The 23,258-nt window shown below is 48.7% G+C and overlaps 3 protein-coding genes across 3 annotated transcripts; 2 read left to right on the top strand and 1 right to left on the bottom strand.

Annotated features, from left to right (window-relative positions):
* The first annotated feature begins 2,153 nt into the window (after positions 1–2,153).
* LOC109770876 (putative ripening-related protein 2) lies at positions 2,154–2,693 on the top strand. The gene has a single exon (XM_020329590.1). It carries the CDS (start codon positions 2,154–2,156, stop codon positions 2,691–2,693), a length of 540 nt encoding a protein of 179 aa, XP_020185179.1.
* Positions 2,694–5,506: 2,813 nt separating this feature from the next.
* LOC109770873 (aspartic proteinase nepenthesin-1) lies at positions 5,507–7,401 on the bottom strand. The gene has a single exon (XM_020329588.4). It carries the CDS (start codon positions 7,062–7,064, stop codon positions 5,670–5,672), a length of 1,395 nt encoding a protein of 464 aa, XP_020185177.1. The 5' UTR covers positions 7,065–7,401; the 3' UTR covers positions 5,507–5,669.
* A 13,756-nt stretch (positions 7,402–21,157) lies between these two features.
* On the top strand, positions 21,158–22,960 carry LOC120965163 (putative F-box/FBD/LRR-repeat protein At1g78760). The gene is made up of 2 exons (XM_040390441.3): positions 21,158–22,242; positions 22,338–22,960. Exons 1-2 carry the CDS (start codon positions 21,265–21,267, stop codon positions 22,428–22,430), a joined length of 1,071 nt encoding a protein of 356 aa, XP_040246375.1. The 5' UTR covers positions 21,158–21,264; the 3' UTR covers positions 22,431–22,960.
* The last annotated feature ends 298 nt before the right edge of the window (positions 22,961–23,258 follow it).

Here is a 23,258-nt window from a genome sequence, read left to right as displayed (position 1 = left end):
ATGGCATCGTGACCAGTCGACATCTCTTTGAGTCGAATGGCAAGTTATTCATGCTCAGGCGGCAACAATATGTGCCTGTATTCTCTCGTCGCTACAATCTTAAGATCGAGGTCTTGGAGGCAGACGTCAAAACGGGCGTATGGATTCCGCGGATGGATGGCGTGCCGGGTGCATTCTTCGTGAGCAAACATTACTCAAAACATGTCCTCACATACCAAGAGGCGGGAAAGAAGTTTATTCACCACTTTGTAGACGAGCATAACGTAGGAGTCAATTCAAGATCTCAACGGTTTACTCTATGGGATGGCAAGCCGACGTGGTTCTTCCCGGAAGAGCCGGTTGTATGACCTTAATAGTGTTTATCCTTTTTGTGTTGGTACAGAGGATGATGTGAACCATTGTGCATGTGCTTCATCCGTTTCTTTTAACTCTGCATATATGTTTTTTAAGTAATTTTTCATAAAGTTTTACCAAGTGCATAAAGAAAGCTATCTAAAAATACTAAATCATGGAATTAATTTTCATATATACTAGTTTGAGTTCACAAAAATCTTAAGTCAATTTTCTATTTTATAAAGCTCTGCTTTGTTTGCTGTGCCTGTATGTGTTTGTGACGCGGCAAATGGTTCCATGATAAACTTGCGACATGAGTATGTTTTACTCATGTTAAAAATCGGCTCCTGCTGCTCCAGGGTGGTACCCTCTCGATCGGCCATAGTTATGCTCCATGGCCGCTGACGAGCTGAGCATCTCGCTGCAAACGATGAAGCTTCAGCAGCTCGAACTGAAGCCCCGGCATGTAGCAGACCCCGGCGTCCTCATCATCTATTAATTGTGCACACGTACACACGACCCTTCCGTCCGCAGTCTACACACGACGCCGCTCTCTGTGCATGCAGTCTGCGCGGCGCGGCGTGGCGGCCGGCAAGTTTTCACCAGTGAAGGAAGGCGACTCCTTAATTTTTGATCCATCCGGAGCCATGCCCTCCTCCGCGTCACTGAAGCTGCCACCAGCGGTGCTGGATGCTTGAAACATCAACGGGTGTGCTATGACCGGCGGTGCGGGATGCTGGAACCAGCTCCAGCTGCAACTGGGCATCACCGATCGAAGCTGCGACCACGGGAAGACGCGGTGCTGCAATGGCGGTGCGGTGGGGCTGCGACGCCGGCGCGCCGTGCTGCAAGCACGGGCTGTGGGGCTATGAGGAGTAAATAGTAAAAAACTACCATATTACAGGTTAGGGTAACAAAAACTACCTGTTTTCTTAATGTCCTAAAAAGCTACTTAAAAACCCAAATTGCCATGTGATTAAAATTTGGGGACTGATGAGTGCCGGCGCACCGGCCCAACAGTTGGGCCGGTCGAGCCCCAACCGCCTGATATAGCGATTAAGGCCGTCAGATCTGAACCCCGTTTCGTCCTCCTCGCAGTCGTTCCCCACACCCACCCTCCCCTCCCCTCCCCTCCGGGATGAAAATTGCAACGGCCTCGAGCTCCGTGGACACCTCACCATACCTCCGCGAGAAAAACGGAGCTTGAAGCTCCACCACGGCATCCTCGTCGCCGGTCGGGACCCTCGTCTGCCATCCTCGTCGCCGGTCGGGACCCTCGCCTGCCGTCCTCGTCGCCGGTTGCCATCTGCATCTCCTCGCCCCCGGCTCCACACATGTAGCAGCTGCCTCCTCTGGTTGCAGCTCCGCATAGCGTAGCTCGGTGGCGATGCAGCATCGTCATGCCATCAACGGCCATGCCGGGTTGAAGCTGTTTTTCCATGGCCATTGAAGCTTTTTTTCAAGGTTAAAGCTTTTCACGGACCGGTTGAAGCTTTTTCACACATTGGTTGAAGCTTTTCCCGCACCGCTCGAAGGTGTTTTTCGCGGTTAAGCTTTTATCCACAATTTTTGCTGTGAACGGCACGAGAAAAGCTACAAACAGTGGTCGTTTTTGCTACAACCAGGAAGACGACGAAGTGTGGCCGGCGACGACGGGTTGCGAATTTGTTGCAACCGGCAGCGGAAAAGCTACCACCGACGAGCGAATTTGCTGCAACTGGTGTGAGGTTGCACAGGTGGTGCAACCGGCGTGCGGTGGTGCGACGAGCGGCGACACGGGTGATCACGGTGACTAGGATTTTGCTACCACGGTGACCACGATGCTGAGGTTCACCAGCTGCCTTCTGCTGCCCGCGCTAGCGGCGAGCCACCTGCTGCTCGCCGCCGCCGGCGCTGGCTGCGGGCCGAGCGGCACGCTCCGGCCGACCCAGAGCCACCCGTGCCAGGACTGCTGCAAGCCCAGGCAGGCGTACCCGACGTACAGCTGCTCGCCGCCAGTCTCCTCGTCCACCCGGGCGGTCATGACGCTGAACGACTTCGGCGAGGGCGGCGACGGCGGGGACCCGTCCGAGTGCGACGGCGCGTTCCACCGCAGCTTGGAGCGCGTGGTGGCGCTGTCCACGGGGTGGTACAGCGGGGGCTCCCGCTGCGGCAAGAGCATACGGGTCCGAGCCAACGGCAGGTCCGTGCTTGCCAAGGTCGTCGACGAGTGCGACACCGTGAACGGGTGCGACCGCGAGCACGCCTTCCAGCCGCCGTGCCGTAACAACGTCGTCGATGCCTCCCGGGCGGTCTGGGATGCGCTGAGCATCACCGGGGAGGAGGTCGGCGAGTGCAACATCACTTGGTCCGCTGCATGACCTACTCGTCGTGGCCGCCGGTGCGACTAGCTGATGTAAGGTGTATGGACGAATAAAGTGCACGTCCGAACTCAAAATGAATAAACAGAATCTATATAAGGGCCACCTATTTTATAGGCATCTGGATTTTCTTTTGGCTTAAGTCAATTTTTTTAACACAGTAGAGTACAGAGGCACACACGCACACTTTACTCTATGGGCACCTCCGAGAGACTCAGCCCACATATTTTCTTGAGATTTACGAAGTCACCGTATGCGTCTCATAGTAGATGGGAACGTCTCCTCCCACTGAACACTTATCGCTGAAAATACAGAAATAAATCCATAAAAATACAAGCACGAGGACTTGAACCCTGGTGGGCTAGGGATACCACTGTCCTCCTAACCATCCAACCACAACTGTCCTCCTAACTATCCAACCACAGGTTGGTTCGCTTGGCTTTAGTCGATTTCCCCCGCCATCCAACAGTTGGGCGTCGAAGAGTTTTCCTCTATATATCTGTGTGGACGACACAATTGTTGCTCTTCTCATCTTCGTTCTTTCCTCACGTGATGTGGCCATGACCAAGCAAGCAGTGACAAAATCAGTTCAGGATTTTCTTGAGGGCTTAGATGCATTTCTAAGTTTTCTCTGTAAAAATAAGGACAAATGTCCTAGATCTGGATATTTATTTTGTATTTCCTTTCCTTAAGTAATACAATCCAGAATTCGTGTAAAAAATGGTCGGGCATCATCTTCCTCCTTGTACGCCACTGCCTCTCCTTTGATGGCGCATCGTTCCTACCTCTGACGAGGTCCTGGCAAGTCCTCATCCGCAATGCCGAAGGCCCTCCCCTCCTCCCCCCCCTCCCCCCCCCCCCCCCCCCCCCCCTGAACCATCAACCCTCATCCTTGTCTTCAGTGAGGTCCTAGCTCGGTCTTGCCGAGGATACCGTGATCGGACACATCGCCTATGTCTCGGATTATATTTTTAAACAATTGAGGATTAGAAAATCCGGATTTTATATAGAGCAAAATTTTGGATCACGATGTCGTTTGATTTTGTCGCCCCTATATGACATAAACACAACTTATTTGCAGTCGATGTGTGCCATGTCATGGTCTCTAATTTGCACACTACTAGTGCAATTGTCGTTCACTTTGTGTAGATTTTGTTGTTGAACCTCGATTGGCAGAATTATCGTGATTATAACAAAAAATTGACTAGCACACATTTTTACAGAAACTTAAGAGATACGAGCAATGAGAAATGCCTTCCAGACGGTTAGACATGCTCGTGATCAACCATGATACACTAGGGACCGCGGAGACGTTGGGATAGGCCAAGGGCCCACCATATGACTTTCCATCTGTCTCTCTCTATCGTTGGGCGCTCGCGTATTTCTTTTTTTTCCCTGCTTTCTTTCTCATGTGTCAAGATCTCAAAAAAGTTGAAAGTTCAAATATTTACAAGTTTAAATTTTGAGAAGTTCAAGGTTTAGGAATTCAACTTTGCGAAGCCCGCAATTTCCTGAAAGTACAAAAAGATTCAAAATATATGTTTTTCCTAATTTATAATAGTTGAAAATCCTAAAGGTTTGATCAAAAAGTTCAAATTGATTTTTCTAAAATTCGACACACAATTTTTTTTCTAAAAGTCGGTACATGCTTTAACAAAAATTGCAAGAAAATGGAACTTTCCAAAATTGGAAAGTGTATACCATACATAACTCTCTCAAAATGGAAAGTTTGGTATGTCTTATTGACTCTGGTGGTGTTGGCATAAGAGCAAGTTCAACAGTTGCCATAAAATTTCTTCCCTATATCTCAAAACCAGGGACTTCCCTAAAAAAAGATTCTTCCCTAAAAATTGCTCAACTCCAGCAGCTTCCCTAAACATCTTCCTTATTATATATTTAAATAATATTCCATAACTACTAACGGCTAGTATTCAACTATATAAATTCATGTTCACCCCTCATATCTCTCACAATCGTAATTCTGCCTCCTCTTCTACTTCTCTTTCACCATCTCTCTGCCATCTCTCCACAAAGAAATGAGTCGCCGTCGAAGCTTTGGCCCGACAATTTTGCGAAGATTCCTCCTCCGAAGATGAGGAACTCATGATGGATGCAATTGCAGTAGAAAAAGAACAAGCCCGACTGGATGCTCCACGACATGGAGGTTCACAATCGGGACGTCAATCTCTTCAGCGCGGTTTTGTGGAACGCTTTTTGAACCTCGACAAGGACTATTTTGCACAGAACTGTACCTTCACCACAAGGATGTTTCGCAACATGTATGAAACTAGTGCATTTGTTTTGTTTTCACCATAGTAGTCACTCTTCATGTCTCATTCATTTAAGTTTTTTGTACATGAATAGAATGCATCGTCCCCTTTTCTGCGCATAGCAAATATTTTTCCATGAGAAGAAATAGTGTTGGTGTTCCTGGTTTACATCCTTATCAAATGTTGACCTCAGTATTTCGCATCCTAGCTTATGGGATATCAACTGATTTTACCGATGAGTATTATCGGCTAGCAAAGTCCATCGCTTTAGATAATCTTAGAAGATTTGTGCGTGCTATGATCGAGGTCTTTGGGTTCAGTACCTGAGACCTCCAAATGCAGAAGATGCTGCTAGATTACTTGCAATTGGAGAGCAAAGTGGGTTTCCGGATATGTTCGGAAGCATCGACTATATGCATTGAAAGTGAAAAAATTGTCCTAAACATAAAGCTTTTTGTTGTTGTCCATAACCGTGTACCCACAGTCACTCTTGAAGCCGTTGCTTCACAAGACCAAACAAAACACCTCGCAAAAAAATAGCCGTAACAAAACATTGGTCATTTATTAACATTTCCTAAATCCTACTACTAGCTAAACTTACAACACCCCTTGAGGCGCATGCTCTCATTTGATGCATGAGCGCGCGCTGACACATCTGCTTTGATACACACATATATAGCTCCGTTGCATGCCGCGCCCACGCGCATCAGCACTGCGCCGGAGCGAACGACAGGGTCTCGGCCTCCAAGTCGTAGAGCACGCGCATGTCCTGCTGCACGAAGTTACCGATCGTGGAGCCCGAGTCCCCGGAGTCGGCCAGGAGGATGCACAAGCTCCCCCTCCTCGGGTCGTCCAGCACGTAGTTCCGGCGCGGCAGGTCTAGGTCCGCGCCTTGGAAGTGGAACACCATCCTCGGCACCGCCACCACCGCCCTCGCGGCCGACGCGCGCCTCCCCCCGCCTGCGGCCATCGGCGTCGCGAAGCAGACGCCGTCGTCCGGGCTGCTGCTGTTCGCGAACGGCAGCCTCAGCTGCGCGCGGAACGCCCTCAGTACCTCCGCGAGCACCGCCGCCGGGAACAGCGTGAGCGCCGTGCCGGAGTCGACGATCACGCCTCCGGAGCCGTCGGGCCTCAGGGCGAACGCCGAGAGCGGTATCCGCAGCCGCCGAGTGCCGACCGTCACGCCGGTGAACGGGACGTAGTAGAAGGTCGGGTTCTGGCGGCTCTGCAGGAGCCTCGTGGTCTGGACTTGGCCGGTGGCGACGTCGTCGGCGTCGAAGACGCCATCGGAGAGGGACCCGAACAGGAGGGTGCTCTTCCTGGTGCTTGTGTAGGGCGTGAGGCAGTAGGAGAAGCGCCGGATGGACATCTGGGACACGAGCGAGAGCGGGTCCCGGCCGAAGCCGACGATGCCGGAGCCGTTGTTCAGGCTGCCGACGTTCATGGTGCCGCAGCCGAACCCGAGCGGGACGCTGAACCTCTCCCCGGACGACGACGCGAAGGTGAAGCGGTCGGTGGCGTAGACGCCCAGCGTGGTCGTCCCGTCGCCGTAGTTGTAGCGGTAGGTGCAGGTGTCGGGCCTCTGGCAGCTGTGGTGCAGGATGTCGTTGCAGAGCTGGCCGGAGCAGCGCATGGGCACGTACGACGACGACGCGGCCGGGGCGAAGAGCGGGTCCGGCTGCGCGAGGCAGCTCGCGCACGGCGCGCACTGCGTCCAGATGAGGTCGCTGCCGGTGTCCAGCAGCGCCGACACGGGCTGCGGCGGCGTGCCGATGGCGAGGTCGATGAGGTACTCGAGGTCGCCGGACGGGCGGACCGGCACGCCAGGCTGCTGCTGCTCCTCCCCCTGCTGCCGCGCGCTCTTGCCGGGGACGCGCCCGCCGCCGCTCCTCGCCACGGAGAGCGCCGCCGCCCTGGCCTTGCTGCGCTGCATGGCGCGCCTGATCAGCTCGCGCCTGGACATCTGCTTCCCGGCGTCCACGTGGGTCAGGCGGACGCGGACGTCCCCGGCGAAGGCCTCGGCCGTGTCCGGCGGCGTCGAGGCGTAGAGCGAGGCGGCGAGGAGCAGCGGCACGGCCAGCGCCACCAATGCCAGCTTCATGCCGCCCGCCACGATCAAGCGAGCCCCCGAACGAATTGGTATCTCAAGTTGGCGCGGCAAGGCGTCGCATATATATCCATCCACGCACGAACGATTTATTCCTTCCTGCACCGCCCGGACGCAAACACGCAAGGAAAGCAACCTTGCGAGGGCCAAGACGATGATGGTCCGGGCGGCTTTAGAAAATTCCCTTGTCAATGGTGGACGAAGCACCAAAGTAGGGGAATGCTCTTGGCCCCGGGCCGGGCATCACCGATGGATCGCTCGGTGTGTGGAGGTGTGAGCGAGAGAGAGTTTGGCGACCTGCACCTCATCGACCGCAGGCACCACTAAGATCACGGCTAAATTCTTGATGTGACCACCGAACTTAGAGGGGAACTCCGCATAGATAAGGTTGCCGGTGCGAGATGCTCGGGCCCTAGCAATGCGCGCCGCCAGATTCCTGGAAAAGATCAGATATTCGATGTCCGGATCTAATTCGAACCTAATCTAAGCTTCCGAAGGCAGTACTGTACGCAAGAAATCCAATGTACTACTCCTCAAGATGTTGTCATGACAGTATGTCACCAAGCAGTCTTTCCGACCGTCTCGGGTCGGCCACCACTTCGTGTGATGGTGCATTATGCTTGGCTTGCAGACTACTGAACCAAGGCACTAGACAAAGCGTATGTGTGGGCATGAGTAGTGCAGGACGCCGCCCCGGTTCCATCAGGTCGTCACGGAATGAATTATGCCTTGCCTTACCCTTTGCATAATGGAGCGTTGGCTAGTGTGATGTTGATGCAAGTTGACTGGATATGTTCTGGATGGTCAAACACAGAAAACACATATGTGCGGTACACGGCTGCATGGATCAAGGATGAAACCGGCCATCAGCATCAGCTAGCTATCCAAGTGCTCCATCCTATGTGTGATCTTCCCACAACTTTCACCTTATTAATTCGTCCAAGTGCTCCATCCTATGTGTGATCTTCACACAACTTTCAGCTCAGGGGTGGTTGGCGGAGACTTCCCGTCCCCCGCGTCGCCCGCATTTGGCGACACGGGGGGAAACCCTTCACTGCCGCCCCCCTCCCCCCACCCCTAGCATCGCCGTCGCCGGCCGGCCGGCCAACGAGCCGGCTGTGCCCAGGGATGGTGGTAACGGGGCGGCTTCGTCTCCCTCAAGCCAAACCCCCTACCTCCCAGACCCGATATGGTGCGCCGCGGCTGGCTCCTCCAACTGTTGCGTCCTCCATTATCGGTCCGGCGTGGCAGCGCGACCATGTCCGTGGGTGCTCCGCCCGCGTCGACGCAATTTCCTCTTTTGTGTTGCTGCTCGCGAGGGGCGTGTGAGGCCCTTGGGTGGAGTTGGCTGAGGCTTGGCCCTACCTGGTGCAGGGTGCCCTCTGTCTCCGATGGCGCCTCCTCCAAGCTGCGGCGACGACTTCTGCGGGTGTTTGGTCACGGTGGTTCCTCTTGATATATGGTTGAAGCTTCGTGGTGGATTCTTGCCGGCACCATGCTGGTCACCGCGGCCACGAACCTACGTTCTCGAGCGTCCATAGCTTGACGGTGTCCAGCCAGCGCGGTTTTTGGCCCTAGCGCTCCAGTTATTGTACCCCCTCCAGCTTCTTCAACTCGTTGGCGTTCCGTTGGCTCCGCCTTCGACAGCTCGAAACCGTGCCCCCTTCCGGTTCTTGGCTAGTCGGTGGCGTTGATCGCCACCCCCTCCTCGCGCGGCTCTCTACCCTGCTGCCTCCCCAACCCCATTCACCTACATGACATGTCGTTTCTAGAGCTTGCGTTTTCGGTGACGGAAGGTGCAGCCCCCACCTCCGCCTTCTGAGGGGCAGTTGAACAGCATGCTGAGTTCCTAATCTCCGGATCCTGATCTGGTAGATGTGGATTGCTCAGACTCAGGCTAGGTGAAATTCATGCTCGGTTGCGGATGCTAGCAGCGGCGACACTCGTGGGTGTCATTTCCCTTCTTGGAGGTGCTGTCATGACCTTTATCTGTGCCCCTCCTCGAGCATCGGGAAAATCCCAGGCTCTGTTCTCCGGATCGGATGGCAGCGGCGTCACAACGTTGTTTCCTTCTTGAAGGCGGTATCTTCCTCACTCGCGACGTCATCGGTGTTCACTTTGGAGATGTTCAACGTCGTGTTGTACCGACCTGCTTATCTAATTTTAGGCTTGGTGGGTTTAGTTGTGTCTTTCCCTATTCGAGATGAGCATCCCTTCCCTCTCTCTCTCTCGCGCGCTCTCTCTCTCTCTCTCTCTCTCTCTCAGTGTGTGTGTGTGCGCGCGTGCGCTTCGGGTTTCATGCTCATGCCTTCTGCCTTCTTGTGTGTTCATGTCATGCATTGTACCCTCAGTTGTACACATTCTCTTTTCTTCTATTAGTGACAAGATATGCAAGCTTTGCGTATTCGTGAAAATACTTTCAACTTAAGGTTCAGAAAGAAGGAAGTCCACATTTCACCCTTGAACTTTCGAGAATATTTACTTCCCATCCTAGAATTTTCTTTTGGTCCAAGCCGAACCCCGAACTCTCCAGATGGTTCGCCAACACGGTACCTGATTTCCTAGTGACGTGAACACCATGCGGCTAAAATCAAATAAAAATAGAGAAGTTGTGTAACTTGTGTTACCGAACTATTATGTGAATTTAAGATTCTTTTTTGATAAAAAAAATTTAGGATGAAAAGTGAACTTTCTATGAAGTTAAAGTATGGAGAATAGACTTTCTTTGTTTAGAAAAAGGATCACAGAGTTGAAACTGAGTACATACATCCAGAAATAAGAGACGAAGCTTTCACCGAGCCTCCTCAGCGATTTGGATTCCTGGCCGTTGGATCTGGCCGCTTGATGTATTTTCGGTCGTTGGATCCAGAGGTGGGAGGAGCTGGGCCGTCGGATCGGAGAGGGGTAACTGTAGAAATGAATAGTTACCTCCCGCTGTAAAAGATCTCGTGCCACCGCGTGTAATTCCAGCGCCCCCCCCCCCAGGGCATTTTAGTCATTTCACTGTTGGGTATAAAATGTCGCCAGCTCCTCCCGTAGAACCCTAGCCGCCTCTTCTCTCCCCTTCCCAGCCGCTCGCCCCGCCGCATCGCTCGCCCCGTCTCGCCCGCCCCGCCCCGCCCGTCCCGCTCGCCGTGGCCGTGGCCGATGACCGCGGCCCCGTCGTCCCGCCCTTCCCGCTCGCCGTGGCCGTGGCCGATGACCGCGGCCCCGTCGGCCCGCCTCGCTCGCTGTGGCCGATGACCGCGCCACCAGGGACCACGACCACTCGATGAGGAGGCCTGGACCTTGGCGCAGAGCCGTGCCCCCATGCGGCGGCGGCAGATCCCTCCTCATCGCAGTGCCAGCCCTCCTGCCGGTGCCACGCCGCGCCGCGATGCCGCTGGCTCGATCTCCTTGTCCCCTCCTCTCCTGTCAAGCGCACGACCTCCGCCAAGGCCGCGCCCGAGGCCGACCAGGAGGCCACGGTCACCAAGTGCCCACGCAAGGGCACCACATCCGGGAAGAAGAAGTTGGCACCCGAGGCGGCGGTGGGCAAGAAGCAGCATAATTGGTGAGAGCCTAGGGTTTGTCTCTGTCCAGGGAATTGCAGGTCGACCCCTTCTCTCCCTCCTTTCTCTTTTCTTGTTTGTCTGTAGGCTTGGGCTTGTAGGTTTTGTCTTCTCAGTCTAGAGATGTTGTTGGACTCGGACTACATTCCAAAGATGGCCACTTTTCTGAGGCCTTTTGTGCTTCCTTCTTTGGAATCAATGGGAGAGAGAGAAGGGTTTAGCTAGGTTCCAAATATTGGGATATTTTGGATCTGCCGCTTGACTAGGTTCCAAAAAATGGACTTTTGTTGTTGCCTTGTTACCTTTAGGTGGTTTGCATAAAATGTGCTTTTGTTGTTCACAAGGGACTTGGTTCTGCTTAGGTTCTTGAAGTCGTTTAGTAATTAGGAGGCACTCTTATGATGTGTATTGGGATTAGTGTTTGGGATTGTGGATGTGCTGCCAAGAAGGTGTGTACAGTGAATTATGTGGGCTTTAGTTTGGTTTGGTCCAGTTTCTTCCTTGGGTTAGGGTTAGGTTTGGATGCAATAAACTATGTGCCCTTTGGTCTATACTGGTGCATTATAGTTTACCTTGGGGATCAGCAAAGTCGCATTGTTGGTTAAGTAGAAGTTGTGGGATCTATGCCTGCTATGGGGTTCCAGTTCTTTGGATCAAAGTGTTGTTTTCAGGTGCTAGATTAATTTGTTTCTTGCTTAGCCTTATAGTCACAAGACAAATACGTCATGGTTGCGGTTGTTTGAATCAAAGTGATTTTTTAGGTGCTAGATTAATTTGATCATTGCTTAGCCATATAATCACAGGCCAGATAGGTCACATGGTTGATTAGAAAAGAACATTGAGGTATCTTATAATAGTGAAGTAGAAAATATCTTCTACTCTTTGAGTAATACTAAATGTTGGGTTAAACTTCTTTTACCAGTCTGCCATGTCTCTACATTTTCATCTATGATATATATTGTCTATTTATGAATTAGCTAAGACGGGGCAGGGGGTGCGGTAGGCCGCACTTTCTACACTGCCGGCCAAAGCATCTGTGGGGGCCCCCAAGGTTGCCGGCGACCGGACGCGACCACCTCTTCTGATGTCATAGTCGCCCTCGTCCCACCCCCACGCCACACTTCCGAACAAGTTCGCATGCCTCGCCCTCACCCCTTGTTACTTTAGCCTCGCTGGTTCCTTCTTCTTTGTACTCAGGGTGTGCTGGTTATTTTTTTCCATACTCCATACTGCACAGTTAGCCACCATCATCCATGTGTGAAGATTGATAGCCGCATTTAATTACATCATAAGTTCTATATGTGATTTTTAAGCTACTTTATTAACCTTGAAAGCAATAGCTAGCTAGCTTTCAATTGTTCTGAAGTATGATGCCAAATTTGACCATTTACAATTAGAATGAAGGGGAACATACAGGAAATGCACCGATGTTTGTTGGCCACTGTGCACATATATTTGTTTTTTTGTTGTGACTTGGAGATCTTGCAGCCTTAAAAATATGTCTCAGATTTAAGAATGTGTAAACAATGGCCAAGTAGCAGGTTTTCATCATCCCATGAATTATAGGAGATGCAGCTGTAGTTTTTAAGATGTATAGGAAAAGGCACTAGCCTAGGACTGGTTATTGCATTCTTAGTTAGGCTCTGTGTAGTTAAGAAAATTGTAGTATGTGCGCTGATGTTGTCTTTGTACCAGTCAAAATGATGTGGGTTGTCCAAAGCACTGCAACACTTTTTTTACAGTGATTCCTTTGTTGAATGTATGTTCTAGGTGGCAGCAGATCCTCTTCTGATGGCATCGGAATAAATTCTCAGGTGAACCCAGATGGCCTTATGTTTGGAGGCGCTGAAAGAGGATGCCTAAATACGTGTGAATAAAGGCAAATGATAAATACATTTGTTTCATTTTCTGATCCCACTGATCATGTTAAGCAATGTGCCTACAACGACTACTGTATGTGCCGAGTTTTTCTAAGCCGTGTTCCGTCTCTTAGGCTTGATACATATGATTAGTGCCCATGTAAATCAGTCAAGACATTGTGCATATTTTCTGGTTATTTGGATAGTGCTAAGATACTCGGAGAAATGTTTTTGAACTAGGAGCTCATTATAATTTATTTTCATAGGAGTTCAGATACCGGCAACGCTTATGTGTGTATGTATAGCTTATGAAAGGCATACATATAGTCATACTCTTGTAGGGTTGCTACCTCCTGAAACATGGGATTGTTATCCATATTATCTTTATGCATCTCATGGCAATTCTATACATTAGTCTTCTCAGGGGTCATTATGATTTGATCATTTAAGTTGGGCAATCCCTCTTACTCTTATGTGCTGGAGTTCTCGATGTAGGCAATGAACTAGAATTATGTGTGTATTTTAGCTTAAGCAATGTAGGATTCAGTAATGGATGTTGGAGCAACATCTTTCAGAATGTAATTAATTAATTTTACTTCTCGCGAAGTATATTTCTTTTGTTTCGATAAGAATTATGCACAACTCGATATTTAAAGGTGCATTTGTCTAAGTTTCTTTATTTCAAAACTGCATATCCAGGAGAGGCCACACTGAGGGAGGGCTAAATTGTGAGATATCCTTGTTTGGTCCTTTCCATATACCTACAAGGCATGAATCAAGATGGCATGGTTTATCATTGAACTGAATGCTTCCATGGAACTTTGGTTTCAGGTGATAACATGAATATATACTTATATGGTTTGGCTAGATGGTCCTTCTAGATTTTGTCTGATTGTGTACAAGTAGTCGGGTTATAATTACCAAAACCTCCTATTTTCGACCGTGGCAGTTACTATCTTAAACAACGCTGATCTTCTTTTAGTACTACAGGTGTTGCCCACTGCCGCCACGTCCGTCCAGCTAGCGCGTCACATCTACCACTTCTCCTCCACGGTGTTTAACATAGGTAGCACGTGGGTTGTGCCTATGTGAGCCATGACGGTGCTGCCCGCGCCCCTGCCTCATTCGTGAGCATCACCAAGCACTAGGAGTCTAGGACTGACATGTAACTAGAGTATTGAGTACTGAGTTTCAATACACCACGTCGATTAACCTCTGTCCAAGGCGAACATGAGAATGATACTCTAGATATGGTCCCACTCATTCTGGTTCACAAAATGCAGTAGGTAAGGAATTCATTTATTTTAGTTCCTAGATTACCTCGCCGTCGCCGCCGCCTGCGCTCGCCCACGCGTTTTGCAATGAATATTAATATCTGAAAAGGCCGACTAGTTTTGCAATGAATATTTATATTTTCCATTACATTTGGTCATAAGATTTTACTTTGCTTTGCCAGGAGAGTTTCACTTCATGTAGCGGCGTGGATGTGCGGGGAAGTGGTTCCTCGCCGGCTGGACGGCGTTCAGGCGCAACCCCGGCGCCCATTGAGTACTGCCTCGGCTAAAACCTCCCTCGGTGATCTCCAACTTCCTCCTGCTCCTCTGCTTTGGCTACTGTATAGGACATGGCCGGCTATGATGATCAAATATGGCTGATATAGGCATGCTCTCAAGCAATCGAGGCACATGTGGGTATTAAGTTGGACCCCCTCGGTTCTTTGAGCCGTTTTGATCACGTTCTTATTTTAGTGGCTCTGTCCTTGCATGGTCATTTCTGATGAGTGATAACCATCCAGAAATAGGAGAAGAAGGCCTCACCGAGCCTCCTCAGCAATTTGGATCCTGGGCCGTTGGATTCGGTGAAGAAGGCCTCACCAAGCCTCCTCAGCGATTTGGATTCCTGGCCGTTGGATCTGGCTGCTTGATGTATGTTCGGCCGTTGGATCGCGAGGTGGGAGGAGCTGGGCCGTCGGATCGGAGAGGGGTAACTGTAGGAATGAATAGTTACTGCCTCCACGCGCTGCCGCTTACTTCGCCTGTTCGACCTGGACTCGCTGACCTGTGGGGCCGCTCGCGGGTGGGCCGCGTTGGTCAGTGACCGTGGCTGTGTGCGTGGCCTGTTCGTCCCGTCGCGCGAACCGGCGGGTAAATATCCCGCGCCACCGCATGTAATATCTTGCCCCCATCGAGGGTATTTCGGTCTTTTCGCGTCCAGGCCTCGTGCGTGGTGGGCGGTGGTTGGCTCGTGCGGCTATGGGGTGGGGGAGGGCAGCGGCTTGCCTCTCCTCTCGCCGCCAATGCTCGTGGCGGAGGCTATTCTTTTTAGGGCGATGATGATTAACCGTGGCTGAAATAAGTGTGCCTTTGAGCAATTGAGGCACCTGTGGGTATCAAGTTGGATCCTCCCTGTTGTCTCTAGAATCCTTTTTGATCTTGTGATACCTGTTGTCCTGTCCTTGGATGGTCATTCTTGTTGAGTGATAACTAGGGCAGCTCCACTGTGTAAACAGATTGATCTGGTGATAAGAGATGACGGGAGTAGGTTATATGATCAAGGAAAGTCGAAACTGAGCCCACTATGCAATGAACCTTGAACCCTTTTTATTTGTATTTAAAGGTGTTGCTTATTTATGCTTCAGTGTTTATAGCTGTCTTATGTAAAGATTTCTTGTCACTCATACCTTTATTGCATTTAAGTTGTTCTTGATCTTTTATTGTTTGTTGTTGGTCCTTGATTTAATCTGGTTAAGAGTAAGTTGCACTTTGTTATACTAGAAAGACTCGTTAAAGAACATGCGGTGCCCCCATGTTTGGTTTTGGTAATTGATGACAATCTCTATGGACTAATGGTTGCATTGAGTTATATTTGAAGGATTTGTCCATAGGCTTTTTCTTGAAGTCCATGTGTTGGTTTGAAGGAGTTTATGAGTTGTCCAAGGTGCTATTAAGGAATTATCTAGATCGGTCATGTGAGTGTTGAGCTTATTGCAAGCATGTCTTGAAGAAGAAGATTGTGTGATCATTCATGTCTACCTTCAAGACATCATCCAAATGAAGAGAGTTGGAAAGATTCAACACACAAAGCGCACAAGATGTACCGAGGGATCAAGTGACTCCATGGTATGGTAAGCATTGTCCATTACGCTTTGTGTGCTAACCCATGGTCTTCGTGAGAGTTCTTTTTGGGGTTAGGTTGCGGTGTGCAAGTTCAAGTGGAGCATCATGAAGAGATCAAATGCTTGAAGCGTGTCGTCCTTTGTGGTGACAATGGATTTGTGAAGATGTGCGGAAGAGTGGCTCACCCATAGTGGAGTATGGGGGAGCAATCAACTAGTCTTCATCGAGCCAACACAATCAAGAAAGGTGGTCCAACTTAAGGGAGTCAAGATCGTCATCATCTAGCTCAAGTGGACCATGTGCAAGGCAAAGGTTTGCCCTTGATAGGTTTTCTATTTTACCGGTCTCATAGTGGTTGTTGGGAGACCGGGTTATAGGATCAATTGCCGTACTATCAAGGGGGGCTCTCGATGAGTAGCTTGATCGTATCATTCGTAGAGAGTTCAAACCATTGCATCCTTGCATCATCTTTCTTGGTTCTTGTTTGCTTCTCTTTGTGAGTTTTGGAGCTTTTGGTCATCTTGTTGACAAGCTCGAGTTCATCAAAAACGGAGTTCACGTGCATCTTCTATGATGTTTTCGATGTTGGAGGGTATGCCGGTTCTTCGCTGTTTTGATGCTACTCGTCTTCCTCTATCCAACAAGCTTGAGTTTGCTCAATTCGGAGCTCTCATGAAGAAGTTATGGCAGTTTTGGGTTTTCTCCCTGCGGTAGTACCGTGGTCGGCAGCGGTAGTACCGCTCGTCATGCGGTAGTACCGCTCTACTACTACCGCCTCGATTTTGGGTCTTGCACTTTTCGTGTTGGGTTTAGCAGTAGTTGCACGGCAGTAAGGCACGGCAGTTCCGCCTATAAGCGGTAGTACCGCTCCGGTCGGGCGGTAGTACCGCTACTGCATTACTGCCGCCGTACTCTGCTTTGCCCTGCCTCATTTGGTCCCGTGTTCTGCTCCTCCAGCGGTAGTACCGCTGGGGTGAGCGGTAGTACCGCTTATAAGCGGTACTACCGCCCCAAGGTTCATGTTTTGTTTCTCCTTTTCCCTGCTTCTTCCGCCCGAGCGGTAGTACCGCTCGTGTGCGGGCTGAGGACATAACGGTTGGATTTTCCCCCTCCTATAAAAGGGGGTCTTCTTCCCCAATGAACCTTATCCTTTGAGCTCGTGTTCTTCCCCCATTGTTGACCTTCTTCGAGCTTGCTAACTCTCAATCCCTTCATGGATTCTTGCTAGTTTTTGGGGGGAAACAGAGAGGAGATCTAGATCCACATTTCCACCAATCACTTTCTCCTCTATGTGAGGGGAACCCTTTGGATCTAGATCTTGGAGTTCTTTGTGTTCTCTTCTTCGTTCTTTCTCTCATTTTCCTCCCTAGCATTAGTTGCTTCGGTGGGATTTGGGAGAGAAGACTTGGGCACTCCGTGTGCCCTTGCCATTGCATTTGGTGTATCGGTTTGAGTTCTCCACGGTAGTACGTGGAAGTTACAAGTTGAGAAGCTTATTACTCTTGGGTGCTTGGTACCCTTGAGCTTGTTCCTCTTGGGTGCTTGGGCGCCCTAGACGGTTGGTGGTGTTCGGAGCTCAATCATTGTGGTGTAAAGCTCCGGGCAAGCGTCGGGATCTCCAATTAGGTTGTGGAGATCGCCCCGAGAAATTTGACGGGTACTGGTGACCGCCCCCAAGGGTTGCCAGTGTACGGGTCCGATGACCGCTCCCAAGGGTTGCCATTTGTACGGGTTCGGTGACCGCCTCAAGGGTCCCTTAGTGGAATCACGACATCTTGCATTGTGCGAGGGCGTGAGGAGATTACGGTGGCCCTAATGGCTTCTTGGGGAGCATTGTGCCTCCACACCGCTCCAAACGGAGATTAGCATCCGCAAGGGTGTGAACTTCGGGATACATCGTCGTCTCCACGTGCCTCGGTTATCTCTTACCCGAGCCCTTTACTTATGCACTACTTTGTGATAGCCATATTGTTTCTTGTCATATATCTTGCTATCACTTAGTTGTTTATCTTGCTTAACATAAGTTGTTGGTGCACATAGGTGAGCCTAGTTGTTATAGGTTTTGTGCTTGTCAAATTAACCGCTAGGTTTATTCCGCATTTGTTCAAGCCTAAACCGTAATTATTTTAAAGCGCCTATTCACCCCCCCTCCTCTAGGCGACATCCTCGATCTTTCAACTCGCTCCCAGCAAGTTAACGGTTGAATGGCTTATTTTAATTCGGTGTGATACTATTACTTCAATTTTTCGGCAAGTTACCAGTTGCAGCTATTTTTTCTTACATGCTACAAATAATAATGCTACAGGATTTTTGAGTGTTTTTTGGAGATAATGTTGGATTGTTCATGTAAAGGGTGTGTGAGGTAGCATGTCCCATGTTGTTGTCTGTATCCTTAGACAATTTTTTGAGTGCTGTGGTTAAGTTGTTGGGTTAATCCGAGCCATTGAGCGGCCATTTCATTTTGTTTTCTGTATAGTTTGTGCTGAAGCTTTCCCCAATTTTGTCTGTCAGCCCTGCATTTTTTGGATCACACACCAGACTAAATGTAGTGAATTTTGAAGGATGTGTGGTTTGTTGGCTTTGTAATTTATTTCCTTGCTAAATAAGCGTTTGGGGTTATTTTGTTTTGTTGCTACCTTCTGGACGACGGGCGAGCGGGCGGATCTATGGACGGCATCACCACAACCATATTCTGATGGTCTAATCTCGAGGTGAAAATATTCTCTTTATCTCTCATTTATGTTAGTTGAATAGTTACTTGATTTGATGTTGGTTAGCGTACTGGATGCTATTTCTAATTTTTTTTTAGTCCCATTCGCAACTACAACTTGCACGATGAGGACAATCGGATAATTCTAATTTCTAATTTGTGTTAGTCCCATGGATGGTAACAATCTTTTACTATTTCTTATTGTATACTATCGTATAGTGCCTCCCTACTTGCTCAAAATCAAATGTACATCTATTTGAAGGTACAAATTAAGGTCGGTACGATAGCAGTAGATTGGCATGTTTGCAGAAAAAATAGCCATGTAAGTTCAAAAGAACATCTTTAACTATTGCTGCTATATGCTTTGTATATTTCCTCTTTGGTTCCTTTAAAATCGGAGAGAGCCAAGGTCTCCATCGTTGATTTTGAAGGAAGCAGAGAGGAAAGAAAATGTATATAGCAGGAATATGTTAAAATATGTTCTTTTGAACTTACATGTTGACGACGTCCTTGATGGCGAGTAAATAGTTAAATGATGTTCGCTTGATGGCGAGTAAATAGTTTGGCATGCTCCAGTTTATGGAATACTCTTGGAAACTTATTCTTCCTATCTTTATTTTTAAGGGGTTTAGAAGCTAGATACAAATGATTATGTAAGGATACAACCCTTGAAAACTATGTATATTCTTATAGGTAAATGAGCAAAATACTTACTGTTGGCCATTCAGTTAGTGAAATTGAAGTAAGACCTTCAGCTGAGACACCAAAAATGTTATTTACCGTGAGCGCTTCCAATCTGCCGGATTCTCTTGGTTACTTGTGCATGCCATTATTAAAAGATGAATTTGCATCATAAAACTCTTCATAAATTATTGCTAATTGTAGGAGAAATGTTCTGCTTGATATTATTCTCCAAATGGTTAATTTGCTCTGTATAAAAAAATTAGATTGTCATTCTCCTAATTTTGCTTCTTCTATTTTAGGACAATTGTACTCATTATGCTGTCTGTAAGGAGAGGTTTGTTTGCCCTATGGAATTTTTCTATAACAAACTATTCTTACCATGCCCACAAAACTTTAACTGGGCTATGCCCATTTACGGGAGATGTGCAATAGGCGAGGATACAAAGTGACGAGTCCTTTGATGGTGCTCGGTTTTCTCCTTTCCATGCTGCCACGCCTCAATCCATTGCTCACAACCACAGCGAGCTCGAATCGATTGAGGAACGAGTCTTGCGGACATTTCTCAGGATCAATCTTCGGCCATGTTTGGTATGTTATTAGCTCCCGTCCATTCCTTTCTCTATTGCTCTCTTCCAAGATCTGTTATGCTTCTACGAGCATGTCATGAGAAGTAGGCACAATACATGGGCGTTCAGAGCACTCGCGACTTCCATTCGGTTCAGTGTGGAGGTTTTATTTGTCCTTGCAGCATGTACTCTCCAGTCTCCTCTCGCCTCCTCTACCCTTCATGGCTGCTCTTTTTCCCTTCCGCTTTCTCTTATTCAGAATGCCTTTGCTTTTTTTTGTGGTGAAGAATGCCTTTGCTTCCACGCTGTTATTGTAACTGCATAAGAAAACGAATACACATGCGTATGTTTTTGTTCATGTTAAAAAATACAAGTGCTGCTATACTGATTACCATCTATTCCTGAAAAAATAGATAATGAAAATCAGCTTATTGCTTCACCTCAGTCTCATAGAGAAGCTTATTGTAGTATACATGTGTACTTCCGATTATGACATGATATTAGTAGAGTCTGATCTTTTATGCCATGAAGAATATGTTATTTTCGAACACAGAATAACAGTCCATGTGTTCTTCAAATTTATTACGGACAATTATTATTTTTGATGATTGGTTACAGATAAATTATTCCTAAACAAGCATGAAAATGAATATTAATACGGTTTCACTCTTCCTAGGGCACTTGCAGCAACCACAATATGAAAGGATCAACGAGGAGCGATCTGATCTGCATCGGTGTCGATGAAGGTAAAATTCCGATATATCTTCCTAGTACTACCTGTAATGGACGTCCACAGATCACCTATTCTAATTCTGGCAAGTACCCGATGATATATGATGCCACCAGCCCTTGTGATGTACCGTGTGATCTGCCTCTTCTTTTGTGAACACGTCCCCTTTGACATGTCTATCCATCCTTTGTGCTCAATATCTACCGTGTATGAACATTGCATCCTTTATTTTACCCTGTATATGAACATTGCATCCTTCAAATTTGTTATACTATTGTTCTGGTGGATATGGAGATGTGTTCTACTACAGTGTTGGTGTCCATCGATGATGCTTTGCTCTTATTACTTGTGAATGTTTCTTCTTTTTTTTATATTGTTATCATGATTGAATACATACGCTAAGCTTGTCTTTCTAATAACTTGACCATTACTTTTTTTTCTGCGGGGTCACTTGACCATTACTTGCTTGGTCACATCGTTGGGACCGGCACCCTTGCGCCAAGGCGCGATGCCGATCTAGTAGACATGGGACTGAGATGGGGGCTGGCTAGGAGGCAGTCGACTGAAAAAAAAAGTTTGAGCCAGTTGGTTTTTTCTCAACGGTTAAATGTAAAGCGATCGGTTAAATATCTATCTTTCACCTCCCGCAAAACACTATTTATTGTCTTCCCACAACCATAGGCTAAACCACCTGCCTCCAATTACAGTTCAAGACTGCTGCTGCTCCAAAAACTTTTTTTTAGCTGCTGCCCCCAAAACTAGATGCTCTGCCTTCTTCCAACATATTTTTAAGCAAAGCTCTGCCTCCTTCCAAACAACGGGAGTCACGGAATACTGTAGTATAAATTTTGGACAAGAAATGCGCCGGCCCAGCCCGGCCCAGTAGGCTGAGCTGGAGACTAGGCAGCGAGTCGTGATCGTTTGATTCAGATCCACGGGAGGGGGCAGCGACGCCGCCCGACTCCCCAGCCGCCGGACATGAAGGTGATGGCGGCGGCGGCGGCGGAGGCTGCGGCGCCCGCACCCAAGAGGAGCACATCCGATGAAGCGGCCGGGCCCAGGTCACAGAAACGGGCACGTGATAGCTTCTGCGACGGCAACGCCATCAGCCACGGCGATCTCATCAGCGACCTTCCCGACGCCATCCTCGGCACCATCTTCTCCCTGCTCCCCACCAAGGACGGCGCCCGCACGCAGGCCATCTCCCGGCGATGGCGTCCCCTATGGCGCTCCTCGCCTCTCAACCTCGACGTCCCGTACCACCCCGTCGGAGATCGGTTCGAGCGTCTCTCCGCCGTCTCCAGGATCCTGTCGGACCACCCTGGCCCCGCACGCCGCTTCGACGTCTTTCTCGTCCGCCTCCACAGAGAGAGAAAAAGGTACGACGAAGATGCCGCTCAGATCGACAGCTGGTTCCATTCCCGAGCCCTTGACAACCTTCAGGAGCTCCACATCAGCTTCGCGCTCTTGGAATATACGCGTGGACGGCCTGAGAAGGACAAGCGCTGCCTGCTGCCGCCGTCTGTGCTCCGCTCAGCATCAACCCTCCTCTTGGTCAGCATTGGCTCCTGCGATTTCCCAAGGGAGATGGCACCTTCTCTGAACTTCCCCCTCCTCAAGCAGCTCAAGCTATGGAGCGTTTCCATCTCCGAGGATGTCTTCTCGAGGGTGCTCTCTAGCTGCCATGTCTTGGAGAGCTTACATTTGTCGAGGATTCTCGAGGGGTCTTGCCTTTGCATTAGTTCACCAACTCTTAGGATCATCGTCACCCTTTGTTTGTTCGAAGGCAAAGGAAAATTGGTCATTAAGGAGGCCCCTCATCTTGAAAGGCTGCTATTACGTTCTCCGGGCTTAGGTGTCGAGACTATCCAGGTAGTTAGGGCACCTAAACTGGAGACAGTGGGCCTTTTGTCTCCCTGCACCTTACAAATTCAGATCAACAATCTAGTCTTCCAGGTAGCAGCTTCAGTCTCTAGACTCGTGCGGTCGAGCTTGGCATTTTTTCTTAAGACTTTTTTATTTTTAAATAACTATCCATTTGTTTTCTTCAGGGATTAATCCCATCGAGCTTGGAAAACCCAATACGCAGTGTAAAGGTTTTGGCTCTCCAGTTCTGTGGCCCTGATTTGAACTCAGTCTACTAAAAGTGGAAAATAGATCTTCTCAAGAGGCTCAACTGGAATTCAGAAGTGGCTATTTTCACTGGGATCTGTATTTGGATACCCGTGACTTGTCGGTTGCCGACCCTTTCGACTGTTGTTTTCAAGAGGGGGTAGATGCTCTTTCAGAAGAAGCATATCTGTGATCTGTCCATGGCTTATCCCATTGACGCCTTCTTTTGCAGATTATGTTGATACCTGAAGATTGTGTTGTCTTATGTCTAAAAGAAAGAGTATGGAATTCTAGTTTCAGTCAGCAGTGCATGCTTGTGTTACAAATCTGCTAGTTTCAATCAGCGCATCATGCTTGTGTTGAAGACTAAATTATCCTTTCTTCTTTCAGACAAAAGTATGTGATTCTTTTTAATACTCTGAGTTAATGCTTGCGAAAGGGCAACCTAGTACAGTCACTTTATACAGTTTTTATTTCCCTTGGACCCCTTGTCACTGTTGAGCCAATGATGCAATTGATCTACTAAGTACTAACAATCACGTGTATGTGCATTCACCAACAATCACATATACTTACTGTTTCCTTGTTTGATCTTACACACGAATGTTATATTTCGGGACACTGCGACTACTGTGTGCAACTTCTCCTTGCATAGGTACAATCTAGCCCATTTCGCCTAGAAGTCTGGTATTAATTTATTTTTCTACATTTTTGAATTGGAAAAATACCAATAAACTAGGGAGATGGTTTTTCATGGTATGTGTACTCGGTCCCGTTTTCCTTTAATATCATTGCTTGTATATCCCTTCCTCTTCAGCAACAGCTATTCTGGAAGCAAACCAAGATGAGTTACAGAAATA

Source organism: Aegilops tauschii, chromosome 5, assembly GCF_002575655.3.
Source record: "Aegilops tauschii subsp. strangulata cultivar AL8/78 chromosome 5, Aet v6.0, whole genome shotgun sequence".
NCBI classification, from domain to species: Eukaryota; Viridiplantae; Streptophyta; class Magnoliopsida; order Poales; family Poaceae; genus Aegilops; species Aegilops tauschii.
The sequence above is the reverse complement of the archived record's forward strand: the minus strand, read 5'-3'. Positions and strand labels throughout refer to the sequence as shown.